The 23397-nt window shown below is 37.2% G+C and overlaps 1 protein-coding gene across 1 annotated transcript in view; it reads left to right on the top strand.

Moving 5' to 3' along the window:
- The window catches only part of LOC115212334, a 178207-nt gene that overhangs the window by 32570 nt on the left and 122240 nt on the right, over nt 1-23397 (top strand). The window contains exons 2-5 of the mRNA XM_029781198.2: nt 7746-7984; nt 11587-11789; nt 14033-14151; nt 15226-15304. Coding sequence (XP_029637058.1) covers nt 7885-7984; nt 11587-11789; nt 14033-14151; nt 15226-15304 — 501 coding nt within the window. The 5' untranslated portion in view covers nt 7746-7884. The remainder of the gene's footprint in view (nt 1-7745; nt 7985-11586; nt 11790-14032; nt 14152-15225; nt 15305-23397) is intronic.

The raw sequence follows: 23397 nt of genomic DNA on the forward strand, positions 1-23397 counted from the left end.
TTTAAATCCACCATCAATGTTACTAGACCTTCATAGTCTCATCTTCGGGATGATGTGGTGTTGCTGTATGTTGCCACGTGTTTATAGTAGTAGGCCGGGACTATGTGTCTGAATTCTGAATTTTGACCATTAGAATGACACACCTGTAGTCAAGTGTCTGTTGTTGTTTGCGACTGGAGACGTTGTTTGTATATTTTGGCGTTGCAATGCAATACTATGTATGAGAGGTTGCGTGGCCTAGAGGTTAGGGTGTTGTACTCATGATCGTGAGATTGTGGTTTCGATTTTCGGATTGAGCAAAACTCTTCATTTCAAGTTGCTCTGCGATGGCATCCACATCTGATGTGTGGAACAACATGCACCTGTACAGACTATGTTGATTTGATGAAGGGAATGAACTTATATAGCACAAACATTTGATCACTATAGACAAGTCATCTGTGCAGATTGTTCAACAAGAAATTGCCGAACAATCCTGTTGTCCACGACAAGAGAGCTGGCGAATGCCATGTGTAATGCTAGGAATTATTGCGTTTGTTATAAGCTATTTTTTTTACGTTTATCAATTTGTGTTGCAAGAATCCTGATGTGAAATAGTGTGTTGAAACAGATATTGTTGTATTTCAAGATGGTCGTTTTTTTTTTTGCCAAATAAATATGCACAGTATATATTTGCTCTTCACTGGTTTATTACTGTTCTTATTTTAACTCATGTTATTTTAACCCATTTATGATACAAATAAGATGATACTTTTTCGAACGCAGATTTGCCGTTAGAACAGCAGAAATACTGGCTAAATTATCCTAAGCACACCCGATAAACTGCTTAGCGACATTTCATCCGATTTATGTTCTGAGTTCAAATACCATGGATCTATAAAATAAGTGCCGGTTGAATACTGAGGACGATATAATGAACCTTACTCTCTCTCAAATTTCCATACCTTGTGCTATAGTTGAAAGGATCGCTAATCGTCTATTCTGAGGAAAATTCTATAAGTGTATTTTCATAGATTTGTTGTCTACTAACGTATTTAATCGTCTATTTTGTGGGTAATTCTATAGTGTTTAGGTCTGTTGTCTACGAACATATTTCTGTCTAGTGTTGTTTTGCTGCATGTCGTGTTTATAATTTCTCTTTGTTGTAAGACATGATAAACCAGTGGAAAGTGTTGTAATTGCCCAACCAATATTGCAGTTAGAGTATATGACAGCGAGCTGATAGTCATTGGCACACCAGGCAAAATACTTAGCAGTATTTCGTCCGTCTTCGCGTTCTGACTTTAATTGTTACCAAATCTGATCTTGTCTTTCATCCTTTCAGTGTCAAAATTTGAAACCAAATACAGTCAAGTTTATACAACTTGGCAATCGAATTTATAAATCTCATTGGTTTTTCGTTGCTTGTACACATGTTATTGATTGATGCTGATAAAGTTTGTATTTGTAGTGTTTTCGTTGTATATTAATATAGTTAATTAACTATTTGAAATAATGTATTTTGGGTGTGTTTTTTTTATCGGGTTTTATAAAGTGTATTAATGTAATCTCCTGTTAATATGCATTTAATTCATTTGATACACTTTATGTGTTTTTAATAGATGTGGTATTCAGTTAATTTATTGAAGTGTATTTCCCATATTTTGTTCTATTACTTGGTCTGTTTGAGATATTATTCGTTACTGTCTGATACTTGCTTTATCCAGTGAACTTCTTTATTAGAAAAATATAGCACAAGTCACAATCCACTTAAAAGTTAAGCTTATGAAACTGTAGCGCTTAGTGAAATACATTATCTCTCTTTGAGAGATATAATACAAATGCGGATGTGGCGTATAACAGCCGGCCTTCGGCTGCTTAGGCCCAGTTGTGTCCGTTGCTCTGATTGGTTGGTTTTGGTGCAGTTTTGTCTCTTGCTTTATTTCGCGCCAATGTGTAAACCAACCAATCGCAGTCTTCAGATAAGGTCCCGTGACACTGTTTTTCTAAAGCTCGTTTGAGCCAACTAATCTCTTTAAAAGCTAGTCACAACAAACCATTACTTGTCTTTGGTTCTAGTCCTTCTTAGGACTAACCTCTGACCGCAGAGCGACTCAGCCAGTTCCAGCGACCGCGACACCAACACCACCAGCAGTATTTAGGACCTTTTTCCACCATCGCCTAAATCTTATCGTCGCCTTTCAATCTTAACGTCGTCTCCACCACCATCTCAATACGTACACATTAACATCGCCCAGGTTTAAACTCCAAGCTGTTTGTGAATACTCACCAAGGTTAACAGCTAGCCTACCTGCGAGAACTTTCTGTATTAAGTAACTCGGCACAGCATTGAAGCCACAACCGCTACACGACATGTGTTCAACCGGCATCTGCCTTGTGACCACCAACCTCTTTGTTATAGAACTAACTATTGTGTATCTTACTACGAACTGGTATTTATCTCCATCTTGTGTGAATTACTTCTAGCGTCATGATAGACTCATTTCCATGCTCTGAATTTTATCTCACGCATACACCTTGTTTGTACTTATAACACACATACGTACACAAACACTCTGCTACCCACATGTCAACACCTAAATAAAACCTTTTCTCTTAAACATTCTAACGGTTGTGTTGGCTTCTCTTCTTATTCCATTTTGGTACTCTTATTTGGCTTTTATTATAAGGCAACGGTGTGGTGTTTAAAAGGAGACCTTCATTTGTCACCATCTCCTTTTGTACGGTCGTTCTACAAAACTAATCACGGTGACAAACTCACAAATCTTACTACATTTCCTTGTTTTTGAAGAGAATTCCACCAAGCACATATTCCACGGAACTGTAAAAATATACGAACGAAACAAACCTGCTCGACTCATGGTATCTCAAACCTAGATAAGTCACCTACCTCTAAGCCAGCGACAAAGAGGTAGGTGTCAGGGCTTGTCGGTGAACATTTCTTCCAGTCTTTGCATTTGAGACATTTGGAGGAGTTGGGCTGCTGATAACAAAGTTCTGGTCATCGTTAGGGACTTTCCTTACCGAAGTGTCAGATGATGTCTGTGAGGGCGCTTGGCTGTTCCAACGCTTTAGCCTTGCCATCACCCACAGAAAGACCGCGATCGTGTTGGCTTGCTTCAATAAGTTCCATTGACCCTTATGGTGTGCCTCTAATTGATGCACTTAGTGTTGAATTGATGTTTTTCTTTTTTCTTTCACTCATGATTGTGTTTTCTTCGGTTTGGGATTTGTATTTTAATGTGGGATATTTATGCAATTAAGTACGATGTAAGTATTGTGTAAAAGTATAACTACACCTAGACAAATGTTCAGATCTTTTCTGTTTCATTGTACTTTTTGAAATTTTAAAATTAAGTGAAAATTTTCAAATTTGATGTAATAATGTAATTTTCCACGCTGAATCTCAGGGCTTAATTCACTCGTTCCAGAAAGTTATTCTTTTATTTTTTTAAATCAGAGGTTTAAAGTTTGATAACTTTCACCGAGTTAGAAAACAGGATTTGGAAGATGTCATTTTGTGTGTGACTGCAACCATAGACGACAAAAATAATGTCAACATTGTACGATAGCGCGTGTTTTAAGCATTCAATAAGCGAAAAATGACAAGAAAAATATAAATAAAAATAAAAATAGAAATGAGTAAACAACACATATTTTGTAGTTTTACGCATTTAATGAGTAAGCAACACATTTTGTAGTTTTAAGAGCAGAAAAAGACGGGTAGAAGTTGGAAAGCACAGCGTCAAATATCAGTTTGTAAACAGGTGGTTTTTCACAAATGCTTTCCAACGCTTGACTTGTTACAATGGAAAGAGGCACCTATATTTTTGTGGCTTTTGATTGGCTAAGGTTATCCAAAATTTGTAAACTTTAAAAGCCATTAACTGTTTATTTACTGATTTATGGCGAAAATAAATTTCCTGTCAATAATGAACATGATGATGATGATGATGATGATGATGATGATGATGAATGAACATACAAAAAAACTACACAAAATTTGAAATGGATTGGAACAAAATTGGAGGAATTGAAAAGTGGAAGCCAAACTGAAAAGATTCAAATGTTCTTCAAATGTTTTCAACACTGCTAAACTATACATACGTGAAACATACTGTCAACTGAGGAAATTCTGTAAAATAGAGTATTTTGTAGGGCGACCATACGAAAGGAGATGGTGACGAATGTCTCCTTTAAACACTGCACGGTCGCCTTACAATAAAGCCAAAATAAGTGCCAAAAGGAATAATATGACGACACAACCGTAATGTAAGAAAAAGGTTTTGTTTAGATGTCTTCGTGAGTAGCAGAGTGTGTGTTCGTGAGTGCGACAAGTGTGTGTATGTGTGTGTATTTGTGTACGTGTGTGCGTTATAAGTGTGTACATAACAATACAGAGCATAGAAAGAGTGTCCAGACACAAATGGAGATAATTACCAGTTCGTTGTAATGAACACAATAGCAGAGATTCTGTAACAGAGAAGCTGAGGCTACAAAGTGGAGAGCCGGTTACTACGCGTGTAGAGGTTGTGGCTTCTATCCTATGCCGGGTTACTTTGTACAGAAAGTTCTTGCAGGCAGACTGAGCTGTTAACCTTGGTGAGTATTCACAAACAGCATGAAGTTAAACCTGGACGATGTTGATGTGTACATATTGCTGAAGTCGACGGTGGAGAAAGGTCATGAAATACTGCGGTGGTGTTGGTGTCGTCGCTGTCTGATGCAGGAACATGGCTGAGTCGCTCGAACTGGCTGTCTGTCGCTGGATGCTCTGTGGTCAATGGTCTAGGACCAAAGACGAATAATGGTTTGTTGATCTAACCTTATAAAGAGATTAATGGGCTCCAGAGAAGAACCTAGAAGACTGTGTCACGGGACCTTATCTGAAGGTTGCGATTGGTTGGTTTACACATTGGCGCGAAATAAAGCAGGAGATAAAATGCACCAAAACCAACCAATTAGAGTAGCGGCACAACTGGGCCTAAGCAGCTGAAGGATGGCTGTTATCTGCCACGTCCTCATTTATATGATATCTCTCAAAGAGGGATAATGTATTTCACTAAGCGCTACAACTTTATTATGGATGTACAGGGTCTGCTCAGCAACATTTCAGTGGCAGAAATAATAAAAGCCACATTAATATATGTATAAAAATATGCAACAATAAAACCACCCATAATGTTAATGTACACGTCAAAGAAATTTCTAATGTACTGCGCAACAGATGTACCGTTTTATAGTCTTGTAGTGGCACAAGCAGTCAGCGCCATATTGGATGAGATCTTGCGGCAGTCATTGCCATCTCCGAGACTGGAGCGAGACCTCACCAGCATCCATTTGCCATGTTCGAGATGACAACGAGGCTCGCGATGGCAAACTATATATAAGGGCAAAACAGAAACAGATGCATATAGAACACGACTGATAAAAGATAATAACATACACATTCCACTGGTTAAATAGGGTTTTCATATTATCATTGTGTGAAATGTTACGTGATTCAGCAAAAAGAATCCGTTGAGCAGCAGAGAAGGGGAGATAATTCCCAGATTATAATCAACGAAAAAAAATAAAAAATAAACGAGTGGCTGTGTGGTAAGTAGCTTGCTTACCAACCACATGGTTCCGGGTTCAGTCCCACTGCGTCGCACTTTGGGCAAGTGTCTTCTGCTATAGCCTCGGGCCGACCAATGCTTTGTAAGTGGATTTGGTAGATGGAAACTCAAAGAAGCCCGTCGTATATATGTATGTATATATATATGTGTGTGTATGTATGTTTGTGTGTCTGTTTGTCCCCCCCCACCATCGCTTGACAACCGATGCTGGTGTGTTTACGTCCCCGTCACTTAGCGGTTCGGCAAAAAGAGACCGATAGAATAAGTACTGGGCTTACAAAGAATAAGTCCTGGGGTCGATTTGCTCGACTAAAGGTGGTGCTCCAGCATGGCCGCAGTCAAATAACTGAAACAAGTAAAAGAGTAAAAGAGTAACGAATTAGATAAATAGAAAATAAGATAGCGCGAAATATGACTAGGTAAATATGCATAAAATAATATGGGAAGTAGCTGAAAGTGGAAATAGCAGGAGTTTTTATTTTCTTTGTGTGGCATAAGTGCCAGCATAAACATCACAAATATATTTAGACCCAAAAAACTAAAGTATGTTAACATACACACACACGCACGCACGCACGCACACGCACACACGCGCACGCGCAAACACACACATCTTTTAGAGTTGTGGGATGACGTCAGCAGCTGGACGTCAGCAGCCGGACGTCAGCAGCCGGGTGTGTTGACCGGAAGCAGGGCAAGCGGAAGGGGTCAGCTGTCAGGCGTGCGCAGCGAGCGGAAATCGCCCTTTCCAACGTGGGTCGTGGAGGTGACAAGACGTGCGAGGACGTCGCTAAGGGTTTGGGCTAGCAGCTGCTATCGTTAGTGTTCGGGTCGGGGCTGTGAGGAAGGACTAGTCATCTCTGGAGGGTCTCCGTCACTACGAAGAGAAGGTAGGTGCCTCTATATTCAAATCGCGCACTCACTACAGAGTTAGAGATAATTTAAATAAATGAAGAATTTATTGTTTCGTATTTTTGGTACGCCTTTGCAGCGAACTCCAATGAACTTCCTCTCTCTTATATATATATATATATATATATATATATATACATACAAATGTAGCAGGTAACAGCTAACCTTTGGAAGCTGTTTTGGACCCCGTTGTGTCTATTACTCTGATTGGTTGGTATTGGCGCAATTTGTCTCTTACTCTATCGCACGCCAATATGCAACCTAACCAATTGCCACTCCAAATGAATCATGTGAGAAGTCTATTCTAAACTACATTTGAGCCTACCGTTAGCTATAAAAACTCACTTCCTCCTAGCCTCGGGGTCTTTTGCTTCCAGACCTTCTAAGGTCAAACCACTGACCACATTACAGTGACCTCCATCTTCATCGCCACCATCATGTCTCTCACCAACATCGTTAGCAACATCTATAAACAGCACCGACAACACTGCACAGGTTCTAACATATCGCTGTTCATGAGCTTCCTCACCAGGGTTAACAGCAAACATACAACCCAGGCAGATGCATGTAGATATATGAATAAATGTCTATCAACCACTTCCATTTATCATTCAACTTGTGTATATATATGTGTGATTGGGATTTAAGACGTTTAAAGTTACCACCTTGTTCCATGAATTTCCTTATACCGTTTTCCTGTCAAATGATATTACAGCCTTCTGAGTAGAATCACATTAGATGGCGCAACAACATATCCATCTATACCTTTATTTCTGTGTGCATGTGTGTGTGTATTATGTATGCACACTCACACACACACACACACACACACACACACACACACACACACACCACACACGCACACACACACACGCACACACACACATACGAGTTTGTATTGAATAGGACTTCAAGTCACGCCTTATGGCTTGTTGAACCAGTTGAATACAGATACATGTATGTATTTTATTTAGAAATACAGAATTCACTTTGAAGGTACCTGCCAGTGTGATCGAATCTGGAACCACGAGAAATCCAAGCAAACTTCTCAACCACATGGCTTGCTGTATTCATCTGTAGAGTGTGTATATGCCTTTAGTCTAACATATTTATTTAAATATCGGTAAGGCAAGTCAAAGTGAAAGAAAGAGAGAAAACGATTGAGGGTCAGCAAAATTCCTATACTAATCTTCATTTTTTAAATATTTTTTACAGAAATTCATAGGAAACACATTCTTTGACATATTACAAGAACAAGAGAAAACAAAAATTGTTAAAGGCTATTTCTGACACATCGAAGAAAGCTCGATCCTCTAGGTTACTTATTTTCTTGCATGTAAGTTTCCTTCAAGGAATGTATGCCATGATGGCAACTCAAAGGTTTCCCTCCAGTTTTCTTCTAACTGGATTGATGGCATTTCTTCTACTGATGATTTCGAATGTGACATTTGCTGGTAAGTAACATATACGGTTCTCCATACGTCTTTGCTTAATAACATTTTTATATGGTCAGTTTTGTGTAACTCCTAGCCATTTTTGTTTTGTCCTGGTAATATCCTTCAGCGATTGCACATGTTGACTCACAATATTCTGATTTCGAAAGTCAAACTTTGCCTTTCATCTGAGATCAACGGTATCAATTAACCCCTATTCATCAAAATTACTGGCCTTGTGTCTAAACCATTGTTTGTTACTGTTGTTGTGAAGCTTATGAAGTCTTGCCAAAACCATGAACAGTCATAGTTGCAACGACTGACAGCAGATAATAATAATAATAATAATAATAATAATAATTATTATTATTATTATTATTATTATTATTGTTATTGAGGTGGCGAGCAAGCTGAATCATTAGCAAGCTGGGCAAAATGCTTCGTGGTACTTCATCCATCTTTATGTTCTGAGTTCAAATACTACTGGGGATGATAAAATAAATACCAGTTGAGCACTGGGGTCGATGTAATCGACTTAACCCTTCCCTTAAAATGTCAGGCCTTCTGCCTATAGTAGAAAAGATTATTATTACTATTAATATTGAGTGAGAGATTAGTGCATGCCATCAAAGTAACACCAGGGTAAATTATATGTAGCCCAGTATACCCATCATGACTACCCGTCTGATAAGGGTATACCAGGCACATGCATCACAACCATATGTGCGTGACATGGTGATCTCATATCAAGATAAACAGTGCATGACCTTGCAGGAGGGGCCCAGTTAGAATTTTCTTCTAGTCAAGTAGCCCATCCCACTCAAAAGGTCCCTGAATAAAGATTGTTTAAGGATGTTGAAAGAACTACCCATGTTTCCAAAGGTGAATCATCCAAACCTCCAAAAATTCCTTTCAACATACGGCCATGATGCTCTCCCACTACTTCTGCTCATGATCAGAGATGCACATATCGTCAGCCACTAAGGGTCATGCTCAACAGGTTATGGTCAAACAACTGACAAGCAAATCAGTGGATTGAGCAAAATATTTGCTGTAGCCCATCTTTTATACCAAGACAAAACAATGTACATGATAACACTTCCAGTCAGTTAAGATCAGAAGCCATGAGAGCCACTGCCTGGTACTGCATATTATTATTATTATTATTATTATTATTATTATCATTATTTACTTTTGATCTGCATGCTTGTTACAATCACTTGCTGTGCTGAGACACATCCAGTGTCCTAGGGCGAGTGAAGGGTAAGAGATGTTACAGTATGACTGAAATCTTGGCGAGGGTAAGTGATAGGGGCAGTAGAGAAATATCTTCATGTAATACTACACAGTCATTTAAATCAATAGGCTTTTTCTAATGATGTGGGCAGTACTTATCAGTATAATCTTTTGAATTTCTCTGAGACATGGTTCTCCTGGGATATTATCTAGATGTTTTTGACATCCCTTTTTTATCATACCTAGGGTACCTACAATAACAGGAACAGTTCTCGCTTTAAGATGCCACATCTTTTGTATTTCAATTTTCAGGTCCTTACATTTACTTAATTTGTCAAATTCCTTTACAGTGGGAATACTTACATCTCTTGGACTACAAGTATTTTCTTCTCTGTCTTCAATGACTATGTCTGGTTGATTAGCTTGGATCGTTCTGTTGGTGTTGACTGGAAAATCCCAGAGGATAGTGACATTTTTGCCTTTAACGACTGGCTCAAGATGATGTTCATACCAGTAAGCAGGAGTGCTGATTTTGTAGTGTTTACATATTTTCCAATGAAAATACTGTCCTACTCTATCAGAGCAAGTTTTGTATTTGTTTGGTGTCAGCATAGGACATCCTGAGACAAGTTGGTCTATTGTTTCATCAAGCAAATTTCAAAATCTGCATTTAGGGTCAGAACCATTTTGAAGAACATTAGCCTGGTAGTTTTTGGTAAGCAAGCTTTGGTCTTGTGCTACTAATATGAAACCTTCAGTCTGTGCTTTCAGTCCTCTACTTCTCAGCCACTGATGGATTGTTGCTTGGTCTACATCAGCATTTCAGCTTTGAAATTAATGAGGAAGCTATGTGCCTGGAACAATCTGGAGAAAAATCACTAATGTCGATGACTGGCATCCATGCTAGTGGAGTGCTAAGTGCACCATCAGAGTGTGATCGTTGCCAAAGCAGCTAACTGGCTTCCATGCCAGTGGCATGTAAGAAGCACCATTCGAGTGCAATCGTTACCAGTGTCACCTTACTGGCACTTGTGCTGGTGGCATGTGAAAAAACATTTGAGCAAGGTTGTTGCCAGTGCCGCTGGACTGGCTCCTGTGCAGGTGGCATGTAAAAACACCATTTGAGTGGCCGTTGCCAGTTCCACCTGACTGGCCCTCATGCCGGTGGCATGTAAAAGCACCCATTACACTCTGAGTGGTTGGCATTAGGAAGGGCATCCAGCTGTAGAAACTCTGCCAGATAAGATTGGAGCCTGGTGCAGCCATCTGGTTCGCCAGTCCTCAGTCAAATCATCCAACCCAAGCTAGCATGGAAAGCGGACATTAAACGATGATGATGATGATGATGTTAATGATTTTTCAGTTAGCTCCAGCTCAGCTCTGATCAAAAAGGCCTATGAGCAAAAACATTGTAGCCTTGACTATTCCCCTGTCAGGCTGGTTATATGGGTACTTATTGATTATTATGGAGTTTAACTGCATGTTTTTCCATAGCTCGATCCCAAATGTTGTGGAAATTATACTTATTTTTACATAGTTACATAATGGCTTGTCAGTGGAGTATTGTGGAGTGCTAGAAACAAATGAAGTTTATAGTTACATTAATAATAGAAAGGATTCGCTTCATGTAAGAGGCAGGAATAATGCTCTGTCTATACTAGCTGAAGGTTCCTTTACTTAGGAAAACTTCTCTGTTTAAGAGCTTGATGTCTGTGCATCCGAGGTGTGCTTCTAATGAACTTATGATTAAGAACTGGCTGGCTACTAATTTGAGTGGCAAAAGATGAGGATAATGTATTTATGGTATGTATCTGGAGAAGAACATTGAATACAAAGTAATTCTTTTAAACACAAATTGCATTGGAATCAAAAATCTTGTGTTCATTTATCTTCTTGGGAACTATCTTGAACTTATGTGTTGATCCTGGTGCAATTTCACTTTTATAAACCCCATAGTGCAGGAACATCAAAGAATATTCTCTGATATGGTATGATATTTCAGTAAGTTTATTAGGTAATATCCAGAAGATGTCACCTGATTTAAGGGTGGTCTGGACCTAATTACTGAAGCTGTAAGGTTTTGATTCAAGGCCTTGCTACGTACCTTTATGAATTCAAATACTGTATATACTGTATGTCGCCTTTATTTTTTAAAAAATGATAGGTATGGTGTGATTTGTGGGAGACTTGGTTGCTTTTTCTAGCAGGCTAAATGATTATGTACAGGCTCCTTTGTTGTCTCAAAACAGTTAATGTTTTGTAGAAAAGTATGAATATTACAATATTCCATATTCTCACATTGTAGAAATATTGTGTGTTTATGTCTAGTTAACAGAAACTAATGTTTTTTTTTTTTTTACATTCTGTTATTGTTGTTGTTCCAATAGATACTACTGTTGCCACGAGACAGAGTCTCCCAGATGTATCTAAGATACTAAATGCTAAAGTTTCATTTCTTGAAAAATCTATTGGAGAAACAATCAGTGGAAATGATTTTTCAGCACGTTTAGAGGAAAATCCATTGCGAGAACTGAATGCATTGAAGGAAATGCTGGAAAACTCTCGATGCAAAGATACGAACATCATCCAGGTAAAGAACATGAATTCTTTTTTTATTCACTGTTATATCAATTTCTTCTTATACCTGTCTTCCAGGCAAGGAAGTGCAGTGTGAATCATGACCTACTTGTCTCTTACAGTGTGGTAGAATTTCCAGTGTAATTCATAGGACTCATCCTTATCACCATGAAACACTACAACTGCAGTTAAGGAGCTCTCAACCATCCTGACATGTTAACGAAGAATATTCTGTAATATAGACTGGAAGGAAAGTTTAATAATTTTTTGTCCTGGGGTCGATTTGTTCGACTAAAGGTGGTGCTCCAGCATGGCCACAGTCAAATGACTGAAACAAGTAAAAGAGTAAAAGAGTATGCTATGATCGATCACTTTTGTGAATCTTGTAGTAGTGACTCTTTAAATTAGGAAACAGCAGTGGTACAAGGCAGAAAACTGGTTCAAATAAACAGATAAATAAATAAATAAATAGATAAATAAATAAATAAATAAATAGATAAATAAAAGGGAGTAAAGCTTTGCACCTTACTGAATGAACAGTCTCACAAAGAGAGAGTAAGGAAAGGAGTGAGAGAGAATTTACTTGAAATTCATGATCAATCGGCAAAAACATTGCCCAAAAGCTTTCTCACTGCTTTTCTCTATTTAAATGCTAAAATGTTTAATGCAATTCTATTGGATATGCAATTCTTGTTGTACCGACATGAACATTGAAGCACCAGCTTATCTTGATGTCAATTTCCCTTCAGGTTTAGAGATCACGTGTATGGAAAACACTAATTAAAATTTGGAAGTGCTGTACTGACAGAGAGGCAATGGTCAGCATGAGCAAGGTCTGGAAGAGTAGAGACATCAGCCTCGCTACCAAATGCAGATTGGTGAATGCAATCGTCTTCCCAATAGCAATATATGGATGTGAGACCTGGACACTAAAGAAAGCTGACCAGAAGAGAATTAATGCATTCGAGCTTTGGTGTTGGAGAAGACTTTTGTGGATTCCATGGACAGCGAGGCTCACCAATGGAGAAGTTCTTAACCAGATCAAGCCAAATCTGTCGCTGGAAGCTAGAATCATCAAGCATAGATTGGCATATTTTGGTCATATTATGCGGAGAAAATCCCTGGAGAAGGACATCATGCTCAGAATGGTCAGTGGCAAGAGAGGAAGAGGCCGACCAAGAACCCACTGGCTTGACACCATCAAGAGTGACACGGAAATGGCCATAGCCAATCTGAAAGAAGTGACCCAGGATAGAACTGGCTGGTGAACCCTGATCCATCGAGTAATCGAGAGTCGACCTCGACTGAACGATAGATAGATAGATAGATAGATAGATAAATAAATAGATAGATAGATAGATAGATAGATAGATAGATAGATAGATAGATAGATAGATAGAAAGATAGATAGATAGATAGATAGATAGATAGATAGATAGATAGATAGTACTGACAAGAACATGGGAGCAGTGGAAACAACTCCAGTGTTAGTTGCCTGGCTGTCTAAGCAGCACTGTAGTAGAGAAAAGGTATAAAAGGTGCTTGGAATCAATGCAGGCTGCTGACTTGAAGTGAGATCAATGAGAAACAAGAGCTGTGCTGAATCTTCAGTTTCCAGCCCTTTCATTTAAAACCACTGAAGAATATAATGAATCTTATGACAATGCCTTGATGGGTTAATCACTTCAGGAGTGGCTGTGGTAAGTAGCTTGCTAACCAACCACATGGTTCCGGGTTCAGTCCCACTGCGTGACATCTTGGGCAAGTGTCTTCTGCTATAACCCTGGGCCGACCAATGCTTTGTGAGTGGATTTGGTAGACGGAAACTGAAAGAAGCCTGTCGTATATATGTATATATATATATATGTGTGTGTGTTTGTGTGTCTGTGTTTGTCCCCCTAGCATTGCTTGACAACCAATGCTGGTGTGTTTACGTCCCCGTCACTTAGCGGTTCGGCAAAAGAGACCGATAGAATAAGTACTGGGCTTACAAAGAATAAGTCCTGGGGTCGATTTGCTCGACTAAAGGCGGTGCTCCAGCATGGCCACAGCCAAATGACTGAAACAAGTAAAAGAGTAAAAGAGTAAGGGCATTCGATAAGTTCCAAACATAAATTTGTTTCTCTCATTTCTTCACTTGTCTCTACTTCTATTCCATGAACCATAGGAATGCGGTTTCTGGTTCCTCAATACTTTCATCATTCCCAACACTCATCAACACAGTCAAGCCTTAAATAGATGATTTTGTATTTTCAGGTGAAACTGAATAAAGTCAACGCTATCTGCATGTTGCCAGAAGAATTTTGTAATCAAAGAAATCTCTCCCCGAATTCCATTGGAGATTTAAATGATGTTGATGAGAAGCTTCTTCCATAGTAAGTGACATTTATTAATAGCGTGCTTTGTGTATGAATGTGAGTTGCTAAGATACATGTTGGAATTTCAACCGTGTTTCGTGGTCTGTTACCTCAACAGTTCCTTTATAGGATCCAGTTAGCTCAATACATCATCAGGAGGAACCATGTCCAGTTTTGGCCCCTACTTCTCTACTGTTTTGACATGGCGGGGGCCCCCACTTTCGGAGCTGTCTTCAGCTCTGGTGTTGGGTGCATTTCTTCTTTCTTCATAGTTGGTTATATTTCTTTACTTATTAACCTTTCAAAGACTGCTATCATTCTAAGTATTGCCATTGGTATTATTATGATTGTAACTAATTTAATTTTTTTTTTTTTTACATTAAAAATTAGTTTTGAAGTTATTAGTTAAATATAATGTGTTTTTAAACAAAGCTGTACTACTGCATCTATCATACTCTACCTTTCCATTGTTCCCAGTACCCAAATAAAATATCCTTTTCCACTTCTGCTGATGTTAATAACAGGTGCATTTTACATCAGGTTCAATTTACAATACCACTATGGAAGCACTCCGTCGGTTACGACGACGAGGGTTCCGGTTGATCCGAATCAACGGAACAGCCTGCTCGTGAAATTAACGTGTAAGTGGCTGAGCACTCCACAGACACATGTACCCTTAACGTAGTTCTCGGGGATATTCAGCGTGACACAGAGAGTGACAAGGCCGGCCCTTTGAAATACAGGTACAACAGAAACAGGAAGTAAGAGTGAGAAAAAGTTGTGGTGAAAGAGTACAGCAGAGATCACTACCATCCCCTGCCGGAGCCTCGTGGAGCTTTAGGTGTTTTCGCTCAATAAACACTCACAACGCCCGGTCTGGGAATCGAAACCGCGATCCTATGACTGCGAGTCCGCTGCCCTAACCTCTGGGCCATTGCGCCTCCACACAATACCACTATAGACATGTAACACCAGTGTAAAATAAAAGCTGTTTATATGTGTTCAAGAACATTTTCTTGTAATATTGTGACATCAGTAGATTATTTTGTTCTCACAAGTTGCAATAACCAGGAATGATTTATTTTATTTTAGTTTAGTTTGTTTCATTGAACCTTCAACACGTGATGACACACGTTTGCTGAAAAGGATATCGCATGCTGACAAACAAAAAGTAGGTTTCTTTTATTTCCTTATTTATTTCACTTCACATTTCATATCACTTTTGAAACGTTCCCTTATCATTACTCTCATCTTTATCTGCATTAAAACTTAATGGTTTAACTGTTGTTTCTGCTCAACTATATTTAAAAAGAAAGCAGCAAAGATCTACAGATTAATATTGCTTGATAACCCAGTTATGTGGCTGTTCTAAGTATACATGATGACAAACAAATTAACAATATATATTCCTACTAAATCGATTAGACATATGTAGAATCAGAGTAAACGGATATGTTTATCATTAGAATATACAATAAATTAAATATCGATGAACATTATTTATTGATTGGATGTGCATGAAAAAACTTCTATTCTAAAACGATAAGTAGCAAGATTTACTAGTCTTCAGTGATTACCATTCTGCCTTTCTACCTCTCCTCTTTTCTGCATTCTATTTTGACATCTCTATGATCTTTCTTTCTCAATCCACCTCTACTTTCACTTTTGACCATTTTCTTCACTTTACCTCATTCAGCACTCCACACACACACACACACACACACCACACACACACACACACACACACAAACAAACAAACACACACACACACACACATTCACTTATTACTTTACTTTTCTAAAAAAAAAATTGGATAAACTACCACTAATGCAATGATCATCACTAACTCTCATTACTCTTCTCTTTTCAAACATCAAACCTGTTGACAAATAATACAAAATGACACTATTGAGGCACCCTTTTAGCATTTAACTCTTTTGATAACAACCTAAGACCATCCTTGGTTCTGTGATACAAACTTCATGTTTTAAAATCAGTGGTTTTCAACCAGGGTCCATATAAGTTTTTTAGGGGTCCACGCAACAAAATGGCAAATTGGGGTTCCAAAATAATGTTTTAAGGGCTCCCTGAAAATTTTTTGCTTTAGATGAATGTATAGTAAGAAACAAGCAGGTTTCTTTCTGTAATGTTTTATATACAGGGTGAACCAAAATGGTCTGACACATTTGGAGACTTAATAAAAACACAAAATAAGAAATAATGAAAAGAAAAATTTTATTTTCTAAATGTACATATAATGCCATTTTATTTCATTAAGTTTAAAAAATTAAATCAGCTAAATGCTTCCCATCATTGTCAGCACACTGTTGGAGACATTCATGAAAGTTATCGATAACTTTATGGATCATTTCTTCTGGAATGGTGAAATGTGATTTCTTCTTGTGGAGATATTTAAAATGAAAAGTATTCAGTCATCGCCCTCGATCTATTGATGAATTAAAACGTGAAATTTGTGTAGAAATAGCAACCATTCCAGAAGAAATGAGTTATCGATAACTTTCATGAACATCTCCAACAATGTGTCAACAATGATGGGAAGCATTTAGCTGATAGAATTTTTAAAACTTAATGAAATAAAATGAAATATGTACATTCAGAGAATAAAATTTTTCTTTTCATTATTTCTTATTTTGTGCTTTTATTAAGCCTCCAAATGTGTCAGATCATTTTGGTCCACCCTGTACCTCAACCTGTGTGAAAAACAAATTAGGAAGTTTGAAAGAATTTACTATAAAACTAGTTTTTAAACATCAAACGACTACGAGGGTCCACCAGAATAAAATTATAATCAAAGGGGTCCACAAATAAAAATGGTTGAGAACCCCTGATCTAAATTAAAGCTTGCCCTCAAAATTTTATGTTAATTTATGTCCCAGACACCAGCTTATTAATAAATATCTTATGTTACTAATATTTCGTTTTTGGATTTGGTTTGCAAGATTCTTTATATGAGTTTGTGTGTTGAAGCATATTCTGTTGTGTCTGGGGAGAGTCATTTTCTTTTTGTGCCTTATAATATAACACACTCACCGGTAAAATTTCCACTTTTTTCTTATTTTTATTTTCCTAAAATTTTCGTTGCGCCTTGCAACCTTTTCAATAGTTTTGACTCTTTTTTTTTTGAAAAAGTTGCAAGATGCAACAAAAATTTTAGGAAAATAAAAATAAGAAATAAGTGGAAATTTTACCGGTGAGTGTGTTATATTATAAGGCACAAAAAGAAAATGACTCTCTCCAGACACAACAGATTATGATACTAAATTCTTCATTATTTTCAAAATTCAAGCAAAGGCATTGTATTTCAACTGGTATGTGGCAACAAAAGGGTTAAAGCAGCAACATCTGGCCCAAATAGTCTACATGTTTTATTTTCAGACTGGCCAGATTCAGCTCCTCACACTTACCCAACAGAATCATTTTAAAAATCGATGTTCACATCATTGAAATCTCAAAGCAAGGAAATAACGCATGATTAATTCAAAAGAATATGAACAAATAAGCATTACATTTGACAGTGATCTGAATGTTAAAAGGATGAAATATTTACACACATCTCTTTGTGACTGAAATTATGTTTCTTTATCATGCTTCTTTATTAGCCACACAGGGCTGAACACAGAGGGGACAAATTACAAAGTAGAGCTTTTCTTTTTGGGAAGAAAAAAAAAAAGCAGGGGGTAGGTTTTTGATCAAAAGGGATCGTAAAAAAAAATAAAAAACTTACTGGGACCAAATTTGCAATTTTTTCCATCATGTATTAATAAAAAAAAGTACTAGTCATATACTATTTCAATTCAATCAACAAAAACATGTATTTGTGGACCTTTGCCAATAAAACAAATCATTATCTTATGTAACGTAATACACAAACAGGGCCATTAATCATTTTGTTTCATTGGTTTGTCTTCCTCAGATTTAGAATGCAGCTATTTCAATATGACATATTCTCCAAATTGGGCAATCAATGATTGTAAATATAATTAGATTGTATTATTAATCAAAGAACTAGAGTACACTTGGCCGGATCAGTTTTCTTGGTTTTGGTAGCTAAGCAACTGATTAACAAAGCAAGCTTTATAAATTACTAATTTGGAGATCCAGTGTTAGCTTCTAATTTATAGATAACGTGGACTTGTTTGATTGGTTGCTTAGTTAAGCAGAACTAAAATTAGGAAAGGTCATCAACAAACAGGCTATCCATTTTAAAGAGCTGTTTCAGAATGCATAATCTGAAATAAGTGTTGCATGCAAGAAAAGGTTGCCCCCACCAAACCAATTAAGATAAACTTAATCTGTAATCAATTATCAATAAGGTGTTGATCTGACAGAATCATTAGTATGTCAGGCAAAATGTTTGGAGGCATTTCATCTATCTTTGTGTTCTGAGTTCAAATTCTGTAGAGGTTAACTTTGCCTTTCATCCTATTGGGGTCGATAAAATAAGGACCAGTTAAGTACTGAAGTCAAAGTAATTTACTTCTCCCAAAATTGCTGGTCTTGTGCCACCCATACTCTGGGATATGACAATATGCACAGACAGAGAGATCAGGGTAATTGATCAAATATTGTTACCAAGGACTTCCAAGAAAAGAAATAGCCCCTAATTAAACTATTGGTCCCAACAGACTTAACTCCAATGCAACAATGTATTACCATGCATCTTGCGATATTTTCTATCACAACAGATGGAGGGTTTAGAGCTATCCTTCTCCCATTACTTTTTACAAATTTTCTTGCCACTTTTAATTCTTCTTCATCTATGTGGAAACTTTCCATATTTCCCGCCACAAATGCAAAAGAAGCAGAGGCGATATTTGCATTTTTATGTTTCATTTCTTTCGTATTGCTGATGTTATTGTTGTTGTTGTCGCTGTTGTTATCATTGTCACTGCTGTTGCTGTTATTGTTGTTGTTCTTGTTGTTGACACCAAAAGTTTTGACATTGCTTTGAGACGAAATAGTGGAGGCACATGGCTTAGTGGTTAGGGTGTCAGCATCACGATCGTAAGATTGTGGTTTCGATTCCTGGACCAGGCAACGCATTGTGTTCTTGAGCAAAACACTTCATTTCACATTGCTCCAGTCCACTCAGCTGGCAAAAAGGAGTAACGCTGTGATGGACTGGCGTCCCATCCAGCTGGGGAACACATACGCCATTGAAACTGGGAAACCAGGCCCATGAGCCTGGCTAGGCTTTAAAAGGGTGCATTTATTATTTATTATAGAAACGAAATATTTGCCTTGGTGACATCAAGTTTAGTCCATTCGATATTCATATTCTCAATCTTTCTCTCATTCTCTATTTTTCCTGACAAGAAGCACGTTCCTTTGTTGAACATTATGATGGCTTCTTTATCAGCCATCTTTAAATAATTACAGAAAATTCCAAATATATTTGCTTTTGCTTGCAAAATAGGGGAGGGGGGTTTAGAAGGCCGAAAAGATTACAAACACTTTTTCAACTTATGGAGCATCAAATTTCCATGACTTCACAGTATGGTGGCCATGATAATAATAGTAATAATAATAATGGTAATAATAATAATAATAATAACAATAATAATAATAATAATAATAATAATAATAATAATAATGATGATGATGATGATGATGATAACAATAATAATAATAATAATAAGTCAGAGATCATGAAGAAAAAAAATGCTTTCTAATTGATATATCAATACCGGCAGATGACAACGTGTCTCTAAAAGAAATGGAGAAACTCTCAAAATACAAAGACCTGGAAATAGAGGTAACCAGAATGTGGAATCTAAAAACAGAAACAATTCCTATCATAGTAGGTGCATTAGGCATGATAAAAAATATTCAGACAAATACATAACAAAAACACCAGGACTTACAAACACATATAACATACAGAAAATTGCACTACTAGGCACTGCACACATCCTACGCAGAACACTTTCCATACAATAACCATCAGAGCATCACAACAAATCACAGCACATACCCAAGGCACACAGAGCTGCGCTCGGTAGTGAAGTGAAAGCACGCTATAAAAATAAAACTACTGAATAATAATAATAATAATAATAATAATAATAAAAATCCCAGCAATGGTTGAGAAGTTTAGGACTCAAAGCAGAGACAGAAGGATTTTTAATTGCAGCACAAGACCAAAGCCTCCCCACCAGAAATTACCAAAAACATGTAATGAAAAGAAATATAACAAGTAACTGCAGAATATGTGGAGATGGACAAGAAACAATAAATCATATTATCTCTGGCTGCCCAGTCCTGGCTAAGAAGGAATATATTCACAGACACGACAGAGTTGGGACCTATATACACTGGAAGCTATGCCAACATTATGAAATAACAACAGAAAAAAGATGGTATAGGCACACACCTGAAAAGGTCACAGAAAACGAGAAAGCAACCATACTCTGGGATATACCAATACACACAGATAGAGAAATTAAGGCCAACAGACCAGATATAGTTATCAGAGATTATGAAAAAAAAAATGCTTTCTAATTGATGTATCAATACCAGCAGATGACAACGTGTCTCTAAAAGAAATGGAGAAACTTTCAAAATACAAAGACCTGGAAATAGAGATAACCAGAATGTGGAATCTAAAAACAGAAACAATTCCTATCATAATAGGTGCATTAGGCATGATAAAAAAATATTCAGACAAATACATAACAAAAACATCAGGACTTACAAACACATATAACATACAGAAAATTGCACTACTAGGCACTGCACACATCCTACACAGAGCACTTTCCATACAGTAACCATCAGAGCATCACAACAAATCACAGCACATACCCAAGGCACACAGAGCTGCGCTCGGTAGTGAAGTGAAAGCACGCTATAAAAATAAAACTACTCTTTTACTCTTTTACTTGTTTCAGTCATTTGACTGCGGCCACGCTGGAGCAACGCCTTTAGTCGAGAATATCGACCCCGGGACTTATTCTTTGTAAGCCCAGTACTTATTCTATCGGTCTCTTTTTGCCGAACCGCTAAGTGACGGGGATGTAAACACACTAGCATTGGTTGTCAAGCGATGGTGGGGGGACAAACACAGACACACAAACATATACACACACATACATATATATATATACATATATATGACAGGCTTCTTTCAGTTTCCGTCTACCAAATCCACTCACAAGGCATTGGTCGGCCCGAGGCTATAGCAGAAGACACTTGCCCAAGATGCCACGCAGTGGGACTGAACCCAGAACCATGTGGTTGGTAAGCAAGCTACTTACCACACAGCCACTCCTGTGCCTACTGAATAATAATAATAATAATAATAATAATAATAATAATAATAATAATAATAATAATAATAATAATAATAATAATAATAATAGTAATAATTTTTTCAAAGAAGAAGAAAGCAATGCAGTGACAAATTTATAGGTTGTGGGGTATATAGTTCAAAGTCGATCAAAACAACATGCAAATGTTTGAATATATTGGGTCATCCTATAAATAATGCGGTTTTTTGTACTTCTTTTATTTTTCCAAAAGGAAGATAAACAAAGTTCTTTTTTAATCTAAAACATATTCTCTTTCATTTTCTACAATGATTTCTATCAATCTGGTAGACTTGCAAAGCCCCTCTTCCAAAATTCACTTGTCTGTGTTGAAAAATACTCCTCCAGTACTGTTCTGACCTTGTGTACAGAATTCATGTATTTTTCCATCAAAATGATTTTGAAGACTGCGGAATAAATGATAATCAGATGAGGCAATGTCTGGCGAATACGGTGGTTGGGGTATCGTATCCCATTAAAACTGCTCCAGCATTTGGAATGTCGTCTTTGCTGAATGTGGTAGAGGATTTTCCTGATGGAAGAACACCTTTCGTCTTGAAACCAAAGATGATTGTTTTTCTTCTAGCACTGACTTAAGCCACTCAAGCTGCTTGCAGTAGATCTCCTTTGTCATCGTTTGATTTGGGTTTAAAAGTTCAAAGTGGGCTACACCTTTCATATCCCATCAAACAGATAGCAACATCTTTAGCCTGGGGTGACGGTGTTTCTCCTGTCCCTACCCACTGTCTTCAGTGCTTGACATTTTTGTAGAGAACCCATTTCTTGTCACCAGCTGCTATTCAGTATAAAAAAGGTTCATTCATGAGACGTGATGGCAAAGAAGAGCACACATTCACCCTCTTCACACGATTAGACTCAGAAAGTTTGTTAGGAACCCACTGACTCAATTTGCTGACTTTTCTGCTGGCACACAGGTGTCGATGTATGGCTGAATAATCAAATCCAAGCTTCTCTGCAAGTTCCTCAACAGTTACAATGGGATTTTGTTCCACCAGGGTTTGCAGGATGTCTTCATCAAGGTCTACAGATCTTCCAGGACGAGGCTCACCTTCTACACTGTAGGTTCCTGCTTGGAATTTCTGGAACCACCGTTGACACTGGCTTACACTCATTGTCCAATCCCCATATACTGCATTAATATTCCTCACACTTACCACAGCATTTTTTAAAAATCTTTATTGAATTCATAAAGCAAAATAAGCCTAATATGTTCCTTTGTCACTTCCATTATAGCTTTGGAAAAATAACTGTTAAATTCGAACTGCTCTCTTCAAAACTTGCACTTAGAATAGGCACAAGGTAAAATTACTACCTAATTTATAGCAAGTTGATGCAGGTAGTTTATCCTGTCCCCTCCAACTTTTTGTTCATGCAATTGAAAAAACTGCATTATTTATGGGATGACCCAATACATTGTTCATATATATATATATATATGTATAGATGAGTGCATGTGCCTCTAATTGCACTCTAGTCCAGAGTGAATTTACCTTTTTTGTATAAGGGAATCAATATATATTATTTATGTATATTTCCATCTAGGCAATTAGCAGAGCATGTGGTCATCATGAAAACTTGTCAGAAATAGGGAAGCCTTGAATGCAAATAAAATGTATTGATTTGAGCTGTGTAACTGTGGTCTTGATTTTTTTCTTTTCTGTATATATATATATATATATATATATATATATATATATATATATATATTCTGTGTTACACTAACAAGCGGTGTTCAGATACATACAATGATTTCAAAATATCACTATTTGGTTTGTCTTCATTATGCATGTATGTGTGTGTGTGTGTATATATGTATATATATATATATATTATATATATATACAGATAAAGGGTGAAATATAATTAATTTAATAAAATCAACAAATTTCACCAAGTAGTATTTCGGTATGGAAAA

This window comes from Octopus sinensis, linkage group LG5 (assembly GCF_006345805.1).
Source record: "Octopus sinensis linkage group LG5, ASM634580v1, whole genome shotgun sequence".
NCBI classification, from domain to species: Eukaryota; Metazoa; Mollusca; class Cephalopoda; order Octopoda; family Octopodidae; genus Octopus; species Octopus sinensis.